The 16,003-nt window shown below is 53.1% G+C and overlaps 1 protein-coding gene across 4 annotated transcripts in view; it reads left to right on the top strand.

The window, feature by feature from the left end:
- ATP2A3 (ATPase sarcoplasmic/endoplasmic reticulum Ca2+ transporting 3) overlaps positions 1-15,464 on the top strand; it is a 34,254-nt gene extending 18,790 nt beyond the window's left edge. For 2 of the 4 annotated variants that reach the window (XM_039223016.1, XM_039223014.1), the window contains 9 exons: positions 959-1,177; positions 1,293-1,628; positions 3,393-3,613; positions 4,517-4,719; positions 5,305-5,390; positions 9,467-9,600; positions 10,104-10,221; positions 10,706-10,823; positions 13,931-15,464. In XM_039223016.1, the coding sequence (XP_039078947.1) occupies positions 959-1,177; positions 1,293-1,628; positions 3,393-3,613; positions 4,517-4,719; positions 5,305-5,390; positions 9,467-9,600; positions 10,104-10,221; positions 10,706-10,823; positions 13,931-13,950 (1,455 nt within the window). In that variant the 3' untranslated portion in view covers positions 13,951-15,464. Of the gene's footprint in view, positions 1-958; positions 1,178-1,292; positions 1,629-3,392; positions 3,614-4,516; positions 4,720-5,304; positions 5,391-9,466; positions 9,601-10,103; positions 10,222-10,705; positions 10,824-13,930 lie in introns of those variants that run through there. The other 2 variants (XM_039223015.1, XM_039223017.1) reach the window with 2 other exon arrangements.
- The last annotated feature ends 539 nt before the right edge of the window (positions 15,465-16,003 follow it).

Below are 16,003 nucleotides of genomic sequence, written 5' to 3'. Positions count from 1 at the left end.
AGCTCGGGGCTGAGAGGCGCTGCCTCGCCACATGACCGTGAGGTCACCCGGGCTCTCCATGGGCCTCAGTCTCCCCATCCAAATGGCAGGGTCAGGCTGGAAGGTCTCGGAAGCCTTTCGCGTCTGATGAGGGGCATTGAGGTAGTTGGTGCCCATCTTTGATGCTTCATGAGTCCTAGGGAAGGAAGTCCCCATCCAGACTTCTGCCCATAGCACTGCCTGTCACCGCTTTTCAACCTGAAGTAGGAATCACAGCCCTAACTTCACGCTGAAGTGGAAGTTTTAACTCCTTTTGAAATGAAAAGGTTTCTATATTGGTATCTCCGGCCACTTCAAAGACTTAGCATTTGGAGTGCCCTTTGGGGAGAGGGAGAAGGCATGAGGAAGGGCTCGGAAGCTATTCTGAGGCCCGGGGTGTGACCCAAGGTGAGACCCCAAGGCTACTGAGGAGCCTGTCACCTCTGTCACATTCCCAGGGCTGCTCACCACCCCTCAGCATGGCTGTGTCTCTGGTCCCCAGGCAGGGCTCAGCCCGCCTCCCATTGCTGAACCCCTACAGTATTGGGATCCCGGAAGCACCATGTTGGCAGGAAGGCAGGGTGTGTAGGAAGGCTGCCAATCCTATTCCCACCCTGCCCCTGGATGCTGTAGCAGACCTTCTCGACTTTGGGTTGGTGGGGGGTGGGGGCCACCCCATGGGCAACCACTATCCCCCATTCCTTTTGGGTTTCTCCCAGTGGGGCTCATTTGGTTCCCACTCTGAGCTTTCAAAGAATGGATTCTGGTCCATGCCTTGCTGTGTGTCCCCTTGGATGTCCTTTTACCCTTTCTTTCTTTTTTTTTTTTTTTTTGCTTTTTACCCTTTCTGAGCCTCAACTTCCTCTGTTGGGCAAGAGGGAAGGGAGGGGTCCTCACTGACAGAGTTACCTTTCCCCTCCCCCATGATCCCATGATGCAGGGGGCTCCTGAGAGTGTGATCGACCGCTGCAGCTCAGTCCGAGTGGGAAGCCGCACGGTACCCCTGAACACCACCTCCAGGGAGCAGATCCTGGCCAAGATCCGGGATTGGGGCTCTGGCTCAGACACGCTGCGTTGCCTGGCACTGGCCACTCGGGATGCTCCCCCAAGGAAGGAGGACATGCAGCTGGATGACTGCAGCAAGTTTGCTCAGTACGAGGTAGGTGCTGGGGCAGGGCCCGGGGCTAGGAGCCGTGTGTCTCCCTGCCAGGGCTGGGGAGGTAGCAGCTGGAGCATGAGCCCAGGCCCCACTTGCATCTGCACCCTCCCTACAGACGGACCTGACCTTTGTGGGCTGCGTGGGCATGCTGGACCCTCCAAGGCCCGAGGTGGCTGCTTGCATCGAACGCTGCCACCAGGCTGGCATCCGCGTGGTCATGATCACAGGGGACAACAAAGGCACAGCTGTGGCCATTTGCCGCCGGCTTGGCATCTTCAAGGACACAGAGGATGTGGTGGGCAAGGCCTACACAGGGCGCGAATTTGATGACCTCAGCCCCGAGCAGCAGCGCCAGGCCTGCCGCACGGCATGCTGCTTCGCCCGTGTGGAACCTGCACACAAGTCTCGAATCGTAGAGAACCTACAGTCCTTCAATGAGATCACTGCCATGGTGAGTCCACAGGACGAGAGCCTTGTGGAGGTGATGAGGAATTGGGGGAGGGGTCACCATCCATAGAGCTTGGAAAGAGCTACGCGTTCAGCATCGGCCCCGCTTCATTCTTTTTTTTTTTTTCCCAGCATTTTATACAAAATCTCAAGCACAAAAAGAAATTAGTTTTTTAGTAAATACCTATAAAATCCATGATCTAGATTCCACAAGGAACATTCTGTTATATTTGCTTTGCACATACCTATCCATCTATCCATCCTTAATCCAGCTTTTCTTTAGTAAATTTCCAAGTAAACTACAGGTATCAGTGCACTTCACCCGCATGTAACTTAGAATGCATACTGTATCTAGAGAGCAGCATTTCTTTGTGGTTCTATTTTTTTTCCTTTTTGAGGTAAAACTTATATGCAATGAAATGCACAAGTCTTATGCATATCCTTCATTTGATATGTTTTGATAAATGCGGACACACCTTTGGGTGTCATCCAAAACCTTATCAGGAGAAGGAACATTACCTTGGAGACACGAAGTTCCCTCATGCACCTTCCCTGTCAGGACCCTCTCCCACAACAGGCCATTTTTCCACCACAGATTGTCTGTCCTACAGTTTCATAGGAGTGGAATCATACAGTACGGACTCTTGTGTCAGGCTTCTTTCTTTGGAAATTTATCCTTGTGGATTTGGGTATCAGTAGACGATTGCTTTTTTTTTTTTTTTTTTATCCGTGAGTAGCATTCCACTGTGAATATAACCTCAGTTTATTTATCCATTCACCTTTCAATGGACATTTTGTTTTGTCTCCTTCTTGATTACTGGCCTGTTCATCAACACTCACCTAACTCGTGAGCCCAGTCTCACCCCTGACCTGGTCTCTGTTGACCTCCATTCCCCAGTTCTTTACCTTTACTTTAATGCTGACTTGTCATCCAGTCTTGACCTTGATACTGAGCTGGGCACCAATCTTGACTTGACTACAATTGTAAGTTGGGTCTTGACTTTATTTTTGACCTTCATGTTGACCTACTCACTGACCTTGAATTTGACCATCTAAATCTGATTTTTACTTTGATCTCAACCGTAATATGGGCAGCGACCTTCACATGCACCCTGACCTGATCTTTGACATTGACCTTGACTTCCCCCAATACTTTCTGTAGACCTCAACTTTATTTAGCCTCTAATCTTCACCTTGATTGCAACTCCAACCTTGTCTGTTACATCACTCCTGATATGGGCTATAACCTGGATTTGGCCTTTGACTTTCACTTGACCTTTACCTTTGTCTAGTTTTTAATTTTGACCCTGAGTCCACTGTTGACCCTGACCTTCACCTTGGTTCTAACCTTTACCTTAACTGTAACACCTACCTGATCCTTTACCTGGGCCACAACCTTGACCTCATCCCTGACTTAACCTTAACTTTGCCCCTAACCTCAGTTTCATATTTTATACCACATCCAACCTGAATTTCATCTCCACCCTCATCAGTGACCCACTCTCATCCCCAAGTCCACCTCACCATCTTCTCTGGCCTTAGAATTGATCTTCTTTTCAAATTTGTACTTGTCTGCAACCCTTGCCTTCCCCGTCGGCCTCATCCCCAGCCCAATATCTAAGCTCGTTCTCAACCTCACCATTTGTTTTGTTCATCTGTCTGCTTCCTTGGGGACATGCCCTGAGCTTGGGGATAGGTTTAGTTGAGGGGAACCAAGGAGGTGGAAGAGAAGTTTCTCAGGCATGGTCCTACCTCCCTTGGCCCCTAGACTGGAGACGGCGTGAATGATGCCCCGGCTCTGAAGAAAGCAGAGATTGGCATTGCCATGGGCTCTGGCACAGCTGTGGCCAAGTCAGCAGCCGAGATGGTGCTGTCAGATGACAACTTTGCCTCAATTGTGGCTGCAGTGGAGGAGGGCCGGGCCATCTACAACAACATGAAGCAATTCATCCGCTACCTCATCTCTTCCAATGTCGGCGAGGTTGTCTGGTGAGGCCGTCCATTTCCTGTTCCCAGCCCTCTGGGCTAGCTCTCAGTCACTAAGGGAAATGCCTGTTCCTGGGATGGAGCTCTAGGGATGGAGGGACACATGCCCTGCCCTGGCGGTGGCCTTCTGGGACCTCACCTCAAGGAGGGCAGGGCCTCATCATTGCTCCAGAGGCCTTGGTACACCCCAGCCCCCAAGGAGGTGCCTAAAATGTCCTTGTCATCCCTCTAGCCATAACCCCCACATTCAGTTTCCAGGACGGGAGAACTGACCCAACTTTGGGGCAGTAATGTGTTCACATGTGCATGTGAGTGTGTGTACACAGTTGTATGCAAATGTAGTGTGTAAACCTGAGTGTAAGGCGTGTGTAGCCATGTGCATGTGTGCTCTTGTGCATCTTGAGGCTTAAGCAGAAGCATGGAGGATCTATGCCAGCATCTAAGTTGTACACATTTAGGTTCACATGTGAGATGCCTGTGGGGATAGTGAGCACATGTTTGCCTGGACACATGACTTCTGCCATCTCTGCTCGTCTGGGCAAGCATATAGGTGTTTGCTTGTGTTTGTGTGATTGTGTGGCCCGTGCCGTTTTTTCTTCTGTCTGTAAACAGACGTGTGTGTGCTCAGGCATGCGTTGTCCACATGTATGCACGCCCTAGACAGGAGTTACGGCCTAAACATGAGGGGCCTAAAGAGCAGAACCATCCAGGCTCCAGAGCTGAGGTTAGGAGGCATGAGTGGGCCAGTGTGAAGCAGGGCCATGGATATGCAAGTCTCACTCGTGCACACACATAAGAACTAGCAAAGCTCCTGTGGAGACAGTAGGTGAGCCTTTCGGACTAGAGTATGAGTAGGAGCTGGACTCTCCAGTTGCTGGGGACTAGAGCCTGTGACTCTGGTTCCAGCATCTTCCTCACGGCAATTCTGGGCCTGCCAGAAGCTCTGATCCCTGTGCAGCTGCTCTGGGTGAACCTGGTGACAGATGGCTTGCCTGCCACAGCCCTGGGTTTCAACCCACCAGACCTGGACATCATGGAGAAGCTGCCTCGAAACCCTCGTGAGGCCCTCATCAGTGGCTGGCTCTTTTTTCGATATCTGGCTATTGGAGGTGAGTGGGGCCCCAGCCCTCTGTGGGGTTCCAGGAGCTTCTTGAGAGCTTCTATCAGGGATCCTTGCAAACTGCAGGCAGTACAGCCTGGCTTATGCAAAGGAAGATCTGTGGTCTCATCTAATGGAAAATAGTAGAGCATTCCTCAGGTGTGGCTGGATCCAGGTGTCAGTATCACTAGCATATTTTGGCTCTGCCTCAGCTCCATTCGCGGGCAGGTGCCCCTTGGGATGGAAGGATGGCTGCTGCAGCTGTAGCCCTCACGTCTACTCTCTTACAACCCCCAGTACGGCAGAAGGGAGACCTACCCCTCAGTCATATGATCAGAGTCTCAGGCCCATTCTTGTCCCACATTGGGCCACCTGCATATCTCCTAGCCAGTCACCACGGCCAGGGGGGTGGCAGATAATAATTGCCAATCAGGGCCCACCACCGTCACTGAGGGTAGGTGCTGCGAACTACATGGCTCAGAGAGGGAGAGGGTGGTTCCCTGACCAGGACTCAGGGGATTTTTAGGAAGGGGAAATGGATGCCAGAAAACCACAGCTATCCACTATAGCCAGCTTCCTCCTGCCCTCCTTGCAGTGTACGTAGGCCTGGCCACGGTGGCTGCCGCCACCTGGTGGTTCCTATATGATGCCGAGGGACCTCACGTCACCTTCTACCAGCTGGTAAGCAAGGATGGCCAGGGACTCTGTTGGGGTTATTTCTGAGGTAGAACTCACTGCCCAAGTTGTTGGAGCTCCAGGGGAAAGGGATCTGGAACTCTGTGGTTGGCCAATGGCTGTCCCTCCCTACTCCCGTACACATACATGGACATCCACCACCTAAGGAGCAAGTTCAGAAGCCACTGGAAACCTAGAGATAGCAGCCCAGCCCCAGAGCCAGAGAAGTGGTTACTGGTTCTCCCAATCATTTGGTTAGGGGGCTACCAAGGGGCATAACTGTCCAGAAATATCTTACCTTTATCACAGAACCTCCAGAACATTGAGGGTTCAGAGATATGACCCCTTAAATGTAGAACTCCAGGTGAAGGGTCAATAAGGAGATTAAGAGGGGCACCTAGGTGGCTCAGTTGGTTAAACGTCCGACTTCGGATCAGGTCATGATCTCTCGGTTTGTGGGTTCGAGCCCCGCGTCGGGCTCTGTGCTGACAGCTCAGAGCCTGGAGCCTGTTTCAGATTCTGTGTCTCCCTCTCTCTCTGTCTCCCCCTGCCCCATGCTCTGACTCGTTCTCTTTCAAAAATAAATAAATACTAAAAAAAAAATTTTTAATGTTTTTTTTTTTTAAATTTATTTCTAGGAGAGAGAGAGAGAGAGACAGCGTGAGCAGGGGAGGGTCAGAGAGAGAGGGAGTCACAGACTGAAACAGGCTCCAGGCTCTGAGCTGGCAGTCAGCACAGAGCCCGACGCGGGGCTCGAACCCACGAACCGAGAGATCATGACCTAAGCGAAAGTCGGACGCTTAACCGACAAAGCCACCCAGGCGCCCCCCAAAAATTTTTTTAAATAAGGAGATTAAGAATGAAGGGAAGAATCTGCCAGGCTCTACCTCCCCGCCCCCCCATAGCAACATTCTTCTTGAGAAAGGGATCCACTGACCTCTTGAAGTCGCCTTGCTGGTACATTCCCGCCACAGGACTGCCTTAGCTCAGCACAGCTGGCAGCATGCAAGGAGACCTCTCAGCTTCTGTCTGTCAATCTGTCCCCCTGTCTGGCCACCTCCTTTGCTTGAAAGAACCTTCACAGAGAATCTGGCGAAGCCAGGTTTGGAATTCTCGTGTAATGCTGAGAGCTGCAGGGACTTGGGATCTTCTTCCTTTGAGAGTATCTGTCTCTGTTACCTTCTTGTACATAGAAGAGCTCAAAAGAGGGACTGGACTCATTGCCCCATCCTCCCTGGGGAGGCTCTGTGATTTCAGGCATTCTCGGTGTTCACATCTAGGTACAGTGAGCTCAGGGATGCTTCCCTTGTACCCACCGGCCCTGAAGCTCATGGGTTCTTCTTTCAGGCAGCAGTGCAGAGCATAGACCCAGGATCTCATCCCAAAGGCCGGGCCCCCCTAGCCCTGGACAGAAGGCTCAGGCACCTCTTCTCATTTAGCTCCTGTGGGAACAGCAAGGCACAGAGCGGGGCCGCGCTCACCATCCTGCTGCTCCCTTCTTCCAGCACTTTCTCAATTAACCTCCTTTAATCTCACATCACCCAAGACCCGCCCCCTCTCAAACACACACACCCATTGCACTGTCCCAATGTGTCTTCTGAGCCTAGTCCCAAAATTCCAGCTGGATAGCCTCTCTGGGATGTCCCACACGCCCATTGCACCCAAAATCAGATCTATCACCCTTCCCCCAATGATACCTTTCCTTCATCCCCATCTCAGTTCTACTGCCTCCCTGGTCAGCCATGCCGCCAGACAGCCAGGGGTCATGGTAGGCACATACCCCACACCCACTACTAATTAGTCACTGGTCCCCTTGGCACCACCTTCTCAACTGTCCTTAGGTCATTCCATTTCTCATTTATCTATCTGGTCAAGAAATGGCTATTAAGCACCGACTGCATGCCAGGCACAAATTAGGAGTGATCAAGCAGACAAAGTCTCTGCTAAGAACTGGGAAGAATGTGGAAGTGGGCAGTCACATTTTATGGTGAAAAGTGCTTTGGGAGAGAATGCAGGTGGCTGTGAGACTTGGAGGTTGTCAAAGGTCAGACATAAGGCAGAACTGTCAGCTTCAGTTGTTGGAATTCCAGCAGAGCTGCCTAGAGCCACCCCCCACCCCACCTTGGTTCCTGAAGGAAACATGTCAAAAGGCAGCAGAATGGCAGAGAGCGCAGAGCATGGAGCCTGGATCCAGGCTGCCTGGGGCCCAAACCCTAGTCCTACCACACACTAGCTGTGTGACTTCGGATATGCTACTGTATTTCTCCATTAGTTTCCTCATTTACAGAATAGATAATAAAAGAACCTGCCTCAGCCTCATAAAGCTATCAGGGATGATTAACTGAGTCAATACTTGTAAATTGCGGAGACCAACATCTGGCACATAGTGAGAGCCACGTACATATTAGTCAAGTTAATGAAACACAGAGGAGGCCTTGCAGGATAAGGTAAATAGGAAATAGCCAGAGACCCAAAGGGAAGGAGGAGGCAGAACAGTGGCTTTGCCCAAAGAAACAGCACTGCCCCCTCCCAACCACAAGGCTCACGATGAACCTAGGAGACAGATGTTCCAGCCCTGAGTACCTTCTACTCAGTGACCTAGGACCTGGGACATAATGTATGTGTGTGGCAGAGGATCACTGGTAAAACCCAGAAGGTTTAAACTGGGCAGGGCATTTATCCATTGAAACCTCTTGATATAATCCTTTTTGTTTTTTTTCCTCTGCATATGCATAAGGATCTAGGCATGCACGTGCCTGAGTGGGAGGAGTGTATGTATTTGTATGCACATGTATGCACCGGCCATTAGGATCTAGAAAAGTGGGGTCTGACCTCAGTGGCTTAACAGGCAGGGGCATTTGGTCTTGTTCTCTGGGTGGGATCCCACTTTATGACATTTTTTCTGGTCTATGATCAGTGCCAAATAAAACCATGCATTTGTCCCAAATACTGGAGCTTGCTTTGGTGAGAAAATCCCCCTGCTAACTTTAATGAGATAAGACCCTCCATCTCTTTGTTAAAATAAGAAATCTGGCCGAGCCATAGGCTTTTATAATTTTTTATCCTGCATGTGAGAGAAAAGAAAAGTTCTAGCGGCCCCTTCTGGCTGAGAGTCACCTTATCCATATTAATGTAGCATGGGAAACCAGTGATGTATTTACTGGACAGGAGCTCAGAGCTCAAACAGCCTGTCATTTTACAGGCTTCCCTTTGAGGGTTATTTTTACAGCATGTGGATCCAGTTTCTAAACCTTTAGCTTAAAAGATCTCTGTGCTCAGAGAGTCCAGGGAACAAATTTATATTATTGGAGAAGGGAGCTGTTTAACAGTTATGGACATTCACGCTCATCCCAGTAATGCGGAAGAGAACAAGCCAGAAGTTCTCACACATGGCCTCAGCTCAGTGTCTTATCATAGTAGAATCTGCGAGCAAAGTTTATGAACAGGAAGAAAACTCTCCCCTGGGACTGGAGGAAGAAAACAGCCACTTCCCTTAACCAGCCCTAAGAGCTTCTTCTTAATTCTGAAGAAGCCGTGTAGGAAGCCTGCACCTATAATTCATTAATCTGTGTGGTAAGCAAAAGGCGAGTCTGGTAGAGGTCAATTTCAGTGGCAGAAATGGAGGGAGAGGTGAATGGAATCTTATTTAATGGTGACTAGGGGTACATGCAGCATTTGTCTACCCGCTGAAGGTGAATTCTATTCATACAATTTGGCTGATTGGTTCTCATATGCATTTACTTATTCTGCAGTCTCAGGTAATTGCCACCCCCACTCCTGTACCCCCACTATTCAGGGCTCCCCATACACCTTCAGGGTAAAGCCTGCATCCTCCCTCTGATTCCAGGGCCCTCTGCTGTCTTCCCCATTCTAATGCTAGCTGTGCTTTCTCTGGCACGATGTAGCCCCTCTGACCCCATCCTGGGTGGGTACCCCTCCTTGAGCAGCACTTAGCCCACTGGTTCTGTTATGTCCTCAGATATAGGCTGAGGATAGAATGAGGCTTCCCTTTTCCCACACACTGGCCCCTCCCCTGACCACTGTTCTCCCAACCCCACCCAACCCCACCTTGGTGCCCTCAGAGGAACTTCCTGAAGTGCTCCAAGGACAACCCTCTCTTTGCCGACATTGACTGCGAGGTCTTCGAGTCACGCTTCCCGACAACCATGGCCTTGTCTGTGCTGGTGACCATTGAAATGTGCAATGCACTCAACAGGTGGGCTGGCCTGAGGGGCTTGGAGCTGGGGTTGAGGGATGGGGGTAAGGCCTAAGTGTGGGCACTGAAGGTCCGTCAGGGCCCAGAACTGGGGTCAGAGATGTCCACGACTGTGGTCTGAGAATCAGGAGGTTCAGGACTGGGGCCTGAGGGTCAGAGGACTCCAGAAGAAGGTTTTGAGCATGAGTGGGGCCAGGATTTAGATCCAGGGAACAATGAGGGCCAAGATTGGGGCCTAAAGAAATGGAGGGGCCAAGATTGGGTCTGAGGGACAGAGAAAGGAGGTTCAGGCACCAAGGACAGGCTGCTGGGGGACTGAGCAGACTACTGTGACACATCCCTCCCAGTTGTACTGGCCTCCCTGAAGCACCCCAGCCTGCGGGTCCAGTTAGGAAAATGCCGAGGCTCAGGCCACTCCCTGTACCTCCACATGGGTGTGCAGGTGCCCACTGTGGGGCCTGTTCCCCTCCTGGCCCGAGGTGAGTACTCTGTACCCTTGGCAGCGTCTCGGAGAACCAGTCGTTGCTGCGGATGCCACCCTGGCTGAACCCTTGGCTGCTGGGAGCCGTGGTCATGTCCATGGCCCTGCATTTCTTCATCCTGCTGGTGCCACCCCTGCCCGTGAGTTTCTGCCCTGCTCCAGTCCCCTTCTGTGACAGGGTCCGAACCTTCCTGTAACGTTTCTGGCCCTGGGTGGGTCGCTCGGCCTCTCTGGGCCCTCTTGCTATGGAAGGCCTGAAGGACTGGGAGTGGGGAGATCTGAAGGTGCTTGGTGGACACAGCCTGTACTTCCGGAGCCCTCAGACTTGGGGGGCAGAGGAGGTGGAGACCAGACTTCGTGTTCTGGGCAATGTTCTGGGGCCAGGCCAGGAGAACCACTGTGCTCTTCCCCCACTTCAACAGGACCAACAGGGTTTGGCCCTTGGGTAAGGGCAGGGGAGGGCACTTCTGGCAGAGGAAACAGTGGACAAAGATCTGGAGGTGGGACCTCAAGGAGCCTCTTGGTCTTGCTCGTGACGAGTCCACTGTAGCCCCGGTGTGTGAGGCAGGTGGATCGCGGGGACACGAGAGGTCCTTCCCTTAACCAAACCTCCCCACCCCCCAGCTTATTTTCCAGGTGACCCCCCTGAGTGGGCGCCAGTGGGTAGTGGTGCTCCAGATATCTCTGCCTGTCATCCTGCTTGATGAGGCCCTCAAGTACCTGTCCCGGCACCACGTGGATGGTGAGTCGGAAGCCCCAGACCCTTCCCACCCTGCTTGCCTCTAGCCTGCTTCCCTACCCACCTCCTCCCTGCCTGCCTCTCCTCCCAGGCGGCAAGGGGCTGGTGCCAGCTTCAGCCTCCCTGTCCATACAGAGAAAGAAGTAGTCTCGGATCACCAAGTAGGGGACAAGAAGGGGCTCTGCTCTGGTGGCTATGACTCGTGGTACCCGCAGGGTCTTGTGCTATAAGGGCCAGAGCCCTGGACTCACTGCCCAGCCGGCAGGAGCGCTGCTCAGGGCCATGCTGCCTCCCCCTCGTCACTTTCCATCAACGCTGCATGGCCAGGCCCAGTGTGCCCTTCTCGGTGCTGGCCTCCCGACTTCTCTGAACCCAGCCTGTCCTAATTCCAGCATTCCCAGGCCAGTCTCCCAGGCATGGGGTGGGCACCACTGACCACCTCCAGGACCGCAGACCACACTGGACTGGCCTCTTTGGTGTTAACCTCACAGGAGGGTGGAAGAGGGCGTTCTCTGTTTCTCAGCTCACAGCTCTGGGTCTGCCTTTATCCAGTAATGGAGGACAAATGGCAGGGTCACAGGTGGAGGCAGTGTGTAGCTGGGTGGGCTGGGGCACGGCATCCAGCTGCCAGCCTCTGCTGGTGGAGGAGCCGGGGAGGGTGACTGATTCTAACCTCCCTGGGGCGAGGGAGGCGCCATCTTCTCGCTGCCAGAGCTGCTTGGAAAGGGAAAAAGCAGGGGTGAGAAACTCCCTATTCCTGGGAGTTGGAGCCAAGGCGGTAGCCCTGTGGCCAGACTGCTAAGGAGGGTCTGGATTAGGCCCAGCCATAGCCGAGGCCTGCACTGAACAGCTGGGTCCTTGAGGGCCATCTCAAGCAGGAATGTGTCCCGGCCCCAGGGGAGGGAGCCTGGAGTTGGCGGGAGGGGCGGGGGGGGGGGGCGGCTATAAATAGATCAAGTGCTTGTCATTCCGTAGGGGCCAAGGTGATCAATCGACTTCTATCTCACACTGGCCAGCCCTCCTAGGCACTGAAAACATTGTATCTTATTAAAGAGGCCAAAACAAGTTGGCCTCCTCTCTGGAGAAGCTGGCCCACCACAGGTCTGTCCGTAGTGTGACCAGATCATTTAGAGACACCACCTGAGGGTGGAGGTAGGTGCTCAGCCAAAGCAAGGCCTTATTGGGACCCATGGGTGAGGTAGCAGGGAGCTAGAAAAGGCATTTTGCCCCCAGTATGGTTCTTTCTGACGCACCCACTGTGGACACTCCTAGGGAGCTGAAGAAGGCAAAATAGGACTGTCACCTAAAAGTCCACCCTTGGGAGCCCAGGGCTTCCCCATTTCTGGCTGAAGCATGGGGTGGGGGTGGGGGGGTTCTACCAGGAATTCCGCTGGCCAGCCTTGATCACACTAACACCTGGGAAGTCAGGCCTAATTGGCAGCTCGGGCAGTTTCTCTGTCTTTCCTGAGAGCCTTCCCTGGCAGCCATAACTGCTAAGGAGTTCAGCACATTTTCTTGGGAAAACTTAGAAGTGAGAAAATTTCTTAGTCAATGGGGAAAAGGCTACATTGAGCATTGACTGACTGGCGGATGGTGGAGGATCCCTGGCCTGGGAGGAGGGAGGGTGCCTCTAACAGGATAAGGCAGCTTGGAAGGGCTTGGGAAGGAGCAGTCTCTGCTGGGCAAGGGTTGAAGGTGATTTCTAGAATAGATAGGACCTAAGCTGAGGTTTGAAACAGGAGGATCGAACTTGGTGGGAAAGGACTGGGCTAGCATGGTTTGGCGTCTCAGGCGGGGCTGGGGCTCAGAGCGCAGGGTAGAGAAGTGAGGCTAGAGCATGGAAAGGGCCTTGAATGCCACGGTAAGGACCCTGGGCATTATCCTCATGACAGTGGGAGCCACAGAAGAGTAGAAGCATGGAAGGGACTGGAGTAACCATGGAGGACAGATGGGAAGAGCAAAGCAGGGAGGCTGCTGAGCTGTGGTGAGCTGGTCTAGGGGGGGACACTGAGTCCCAGCTGATGGCCAACTGGTTCTGGGCAATACCTCTCCCTTCACCGTTAACCTGAGATGTTGACTATGGTTCTGGTGAAGCTTACCTTGAAAGGGTGGTACCCTACTGTAGGGAGTGGCTATGGGGCCCACAGGAAAGACTCCGGCTGGGCACCTGCAGCCACATTTGAGAGGTGGCCTGGTGTGTGCCTGCCGCAAGCCCAGACAGCTCTGCCCTGTGTGGCTGCAGAGTCCCTTGGGCCTTCTAAAGCCGGATGGGGCGGGGGTGAGAGAGGGGACCCTGTCACATTCCCAGCCAGCTTTGTGGCCTTTTAGGGAAGTTTTACTGAGGCCTGATACTCATAAGCTTCCCTGTGATTTATGGGGGATGTGTCCTGGGGAGAATTGTGGATCCGTAGGGGGTAGGCAAGAGGGTGGTCCTCTCACCCCATCTCTTGGCTGCACCTAGGCGTGGCTGAGCAGCTGCCAGCAGAAGCCCAGGGGCCAAACCGAGGGGAGGAGAGCCTAGAGAAACTGATCTGGGAGAGTCCGGGGTATGAGGTGGGCTTGCACTGTATTCTGAAGCCCGTGGAGAGCCATCAAAGGGATGACAGGCTGGATTTGTAGTGTGATGCCAGCGGCAGGGAGGTGATGGTGAGGGAAGAGGGGGGGCTAAGAGCAGGGCTGAGAGGACTTGAGGCATGGGGACAGCGGGAGAAGAGAGGAACTGGAGAGATGTACGTGGGAAACTCAGCAAGCCTGAGTCTCTGGGATGAATGAAGAGTTAATGCCACCAGTTCCTGGATCTTGTCACGCTAAGTAGTGGTTCCCTAACTGAAAAGCGAGAGGAAAAAGTGCCCTGGAGTGGGCTGGGGGTGCTGACAGAACATGTGGAGTGAATGAAGGAGGCCTGGGGACATCAGGGAAGTGTGCCCGGGCGGCAGCTGAATATGAGGGCCTGCATCAGAAGACTCAGGGGAACTGGGGTCCCCTGATTGATACCGTGGGAGAACACAGCTGTCCTGAGGGAAATGGAGGGTGGGAGGGGCCCGACAGAACAAGTCTGGATGTGTGCCATCACACTTACATCTTAGTGTTCTCTTGGGTTTTTCTTCCAGAAGAAAAGGACAAGAAGTGAGTGGCGGGAGCAGAGCGGAGTCTCCAATGTGTACCTCAGCCTGATGATGCCCTAGCGCCCACCCCTCCTCCACACACTGCCATCACGCTCACCGCTTGCTCACGGGGCCCTGCCGAGGGTCCTTGTCCTTGCTTCCACATGTGTGGGGGCTGTGTAATTTGTGTCTCTGGGACTCTCCTGGGAGGTTCACCTCTGAAGTTCCAGCTCAAGATCAGCCGCCTCGGAGGGAGCTGCCCGGAAGCCGGAGCTGGAAGCCGATCCCTCAACCCCTGAAGCCATGAACACATTTGGGAGCAGGCACCCCCTTGCTTGGAGGCTGAGCATTTACTTGGTGACTGGTGCTTCTGTACTGATGGAGGACTCCTGGAGTTCTTGCTAGCTCTGACCTCTCGCTTAGTGCCGTCTGCTGCCTGGTCAGTGGGGCGGCGGAGTGTGTGTGTGTGTGTGTGTGTGTGTGTGTGGTGGTGGTGGTGGTGAAGGGGAGGACATCTGGGCCCAGCTGTGCACAGAGAGGGCGGATAACACCCCCTCCACTCTGTTCTCTTCCCACAAAGTTGGCACGTGAGGGTTAAGCCTCTTACTGTTTATTTGTGCAAGGGGTTGAAGGGTCAGAGAGGAACATGGTAGTGGGGTGGGGGGGCTGGGCAAGGATCCCCTTCCCAGGAGACAGCTGGCTTGCCTGCCTCAGCTCTGGACACTCCCAGCTGGAGATTTCCCTGTCCTAAGCAAATGAGACATGCCGAGTCACGGTGCTGTCCAGTCTGCCAAGCAGAGGCTGGATTTGCCCTACATATCCCCGGTGCCTACGGCCCCAGACATCCTTGGGTACCTGATCACTGTGCCCTTTCAGCCCACCCCTGTGTCCACCATCCCAAAGTCTGCTCAGCTGGGCGATTCTGAGTCCTCCAGACTCCTGGCCTCACTCGTCACATCCAACCCCTCGTATCCATGAGCTGAAAGGATGTCACTAAGAATGGCTAGTTACCCAACAGCACTTACTCTCCCTCCATCATTGCTGGAGGAATTTGTGCCCATGTGGATCATGTCAGATGATGGGAAAAGAGTGTTTGATGGACATAAATATTCTTTTAATTCAGCTTTTGCCCCTCTGGCCAGAATTAGGCATAGAAGAAAACAGTGGGTCAATGTACATCCTCACCCCTCCTGGAGAGTGTATCAAGTGATTATTTTATATGTAAATCAAGACTCACATCCCTGTCCTGTCCCCCAGAAGCAAAAAGCCCCCTTAGCCTGCCTTGCAGACAAATAGGCACCAGGCTCTGACCTTGTACCACACCTTTCCATCCCTCTCTCCAAGTTTCTGGAGAGGCCAATAGAGAAACAGTTAGGTGGGGCTCCCTTGGGCACTAGCCCACAGAGATTCTCTGCTTCTGTATTGCTGGAGGGAAGGGAGACCTTGAGGTGGGGGAGGGTGGCAGGGTCCTGAATCCATCTGTCAACATGCAGTTGGTAGAGAAATAAAGGTTGAGTGCCTGGGGCAATGGAGGACCATCCCCATCTGGTTTCCTAGTGAGCGGCTCCGCCCCTGTGTCTACCTGGCTCCCACAAACTACCCAACTCCCTTCAGGAAACAAGAGCCAAAGTCTGGGGTTCCCACATTGCTGGCGAGGGATTGCCCTCTTCCTCTGAGACAAGGCACTGCCTTCCTGAGCCACTCCCAAATGGCAGAGACACAGCTCTGCTCCTCACAGGGACAGTACTTGATAGTTGGTGCCTGTGTTCAGAGTCCTTTGCACATGTTAAAAATCACATGTCATCAGTGAGGAAACAGGCTGGGAGGGGCTCATGATTTGGTCTTGGGCAGGGCTAGGCCTGGGACCTAAATATCCAGGGCGTCCAGCCCTGACCATGCTGTGGGTCCTGAATCTCTCCCTGAGGTTTCTCACTCTGCTTCCTTGTCTTCCTTGAACCCCAGAATGCCTTCAATTTCTTTCCCTCCTAAGCCCAGCTCAAAGGCACCTCCCCAAGACTTCCTTCAGCTCACATTGTCCAAGAGCCTTTGAGAGGCTGCTTGATATTAACTCCTGACTCA

The sequence above is a fragment of the Hyaena hyaena genome, unplaced genomic scaffold (assembly GCF_003009895.1).
Source record: "Hyaena hyaena isolate Hyena2069 unplaced genomic scaffold, ASM300989v1 scaffold_1241, whole genome shotgun sequence".
Lineage (NCBI taxonomy): Eukaryota > Metazoa > Chordata > Mammalia > Carnivora > Hyaenidae > Hyaena > Hyaena hyaena.
The sequence above is the reverse complement of the archived record's forward strand: the minus strand, read 5'-3'. Positions and strand labels throughout refer to the sequence as shown.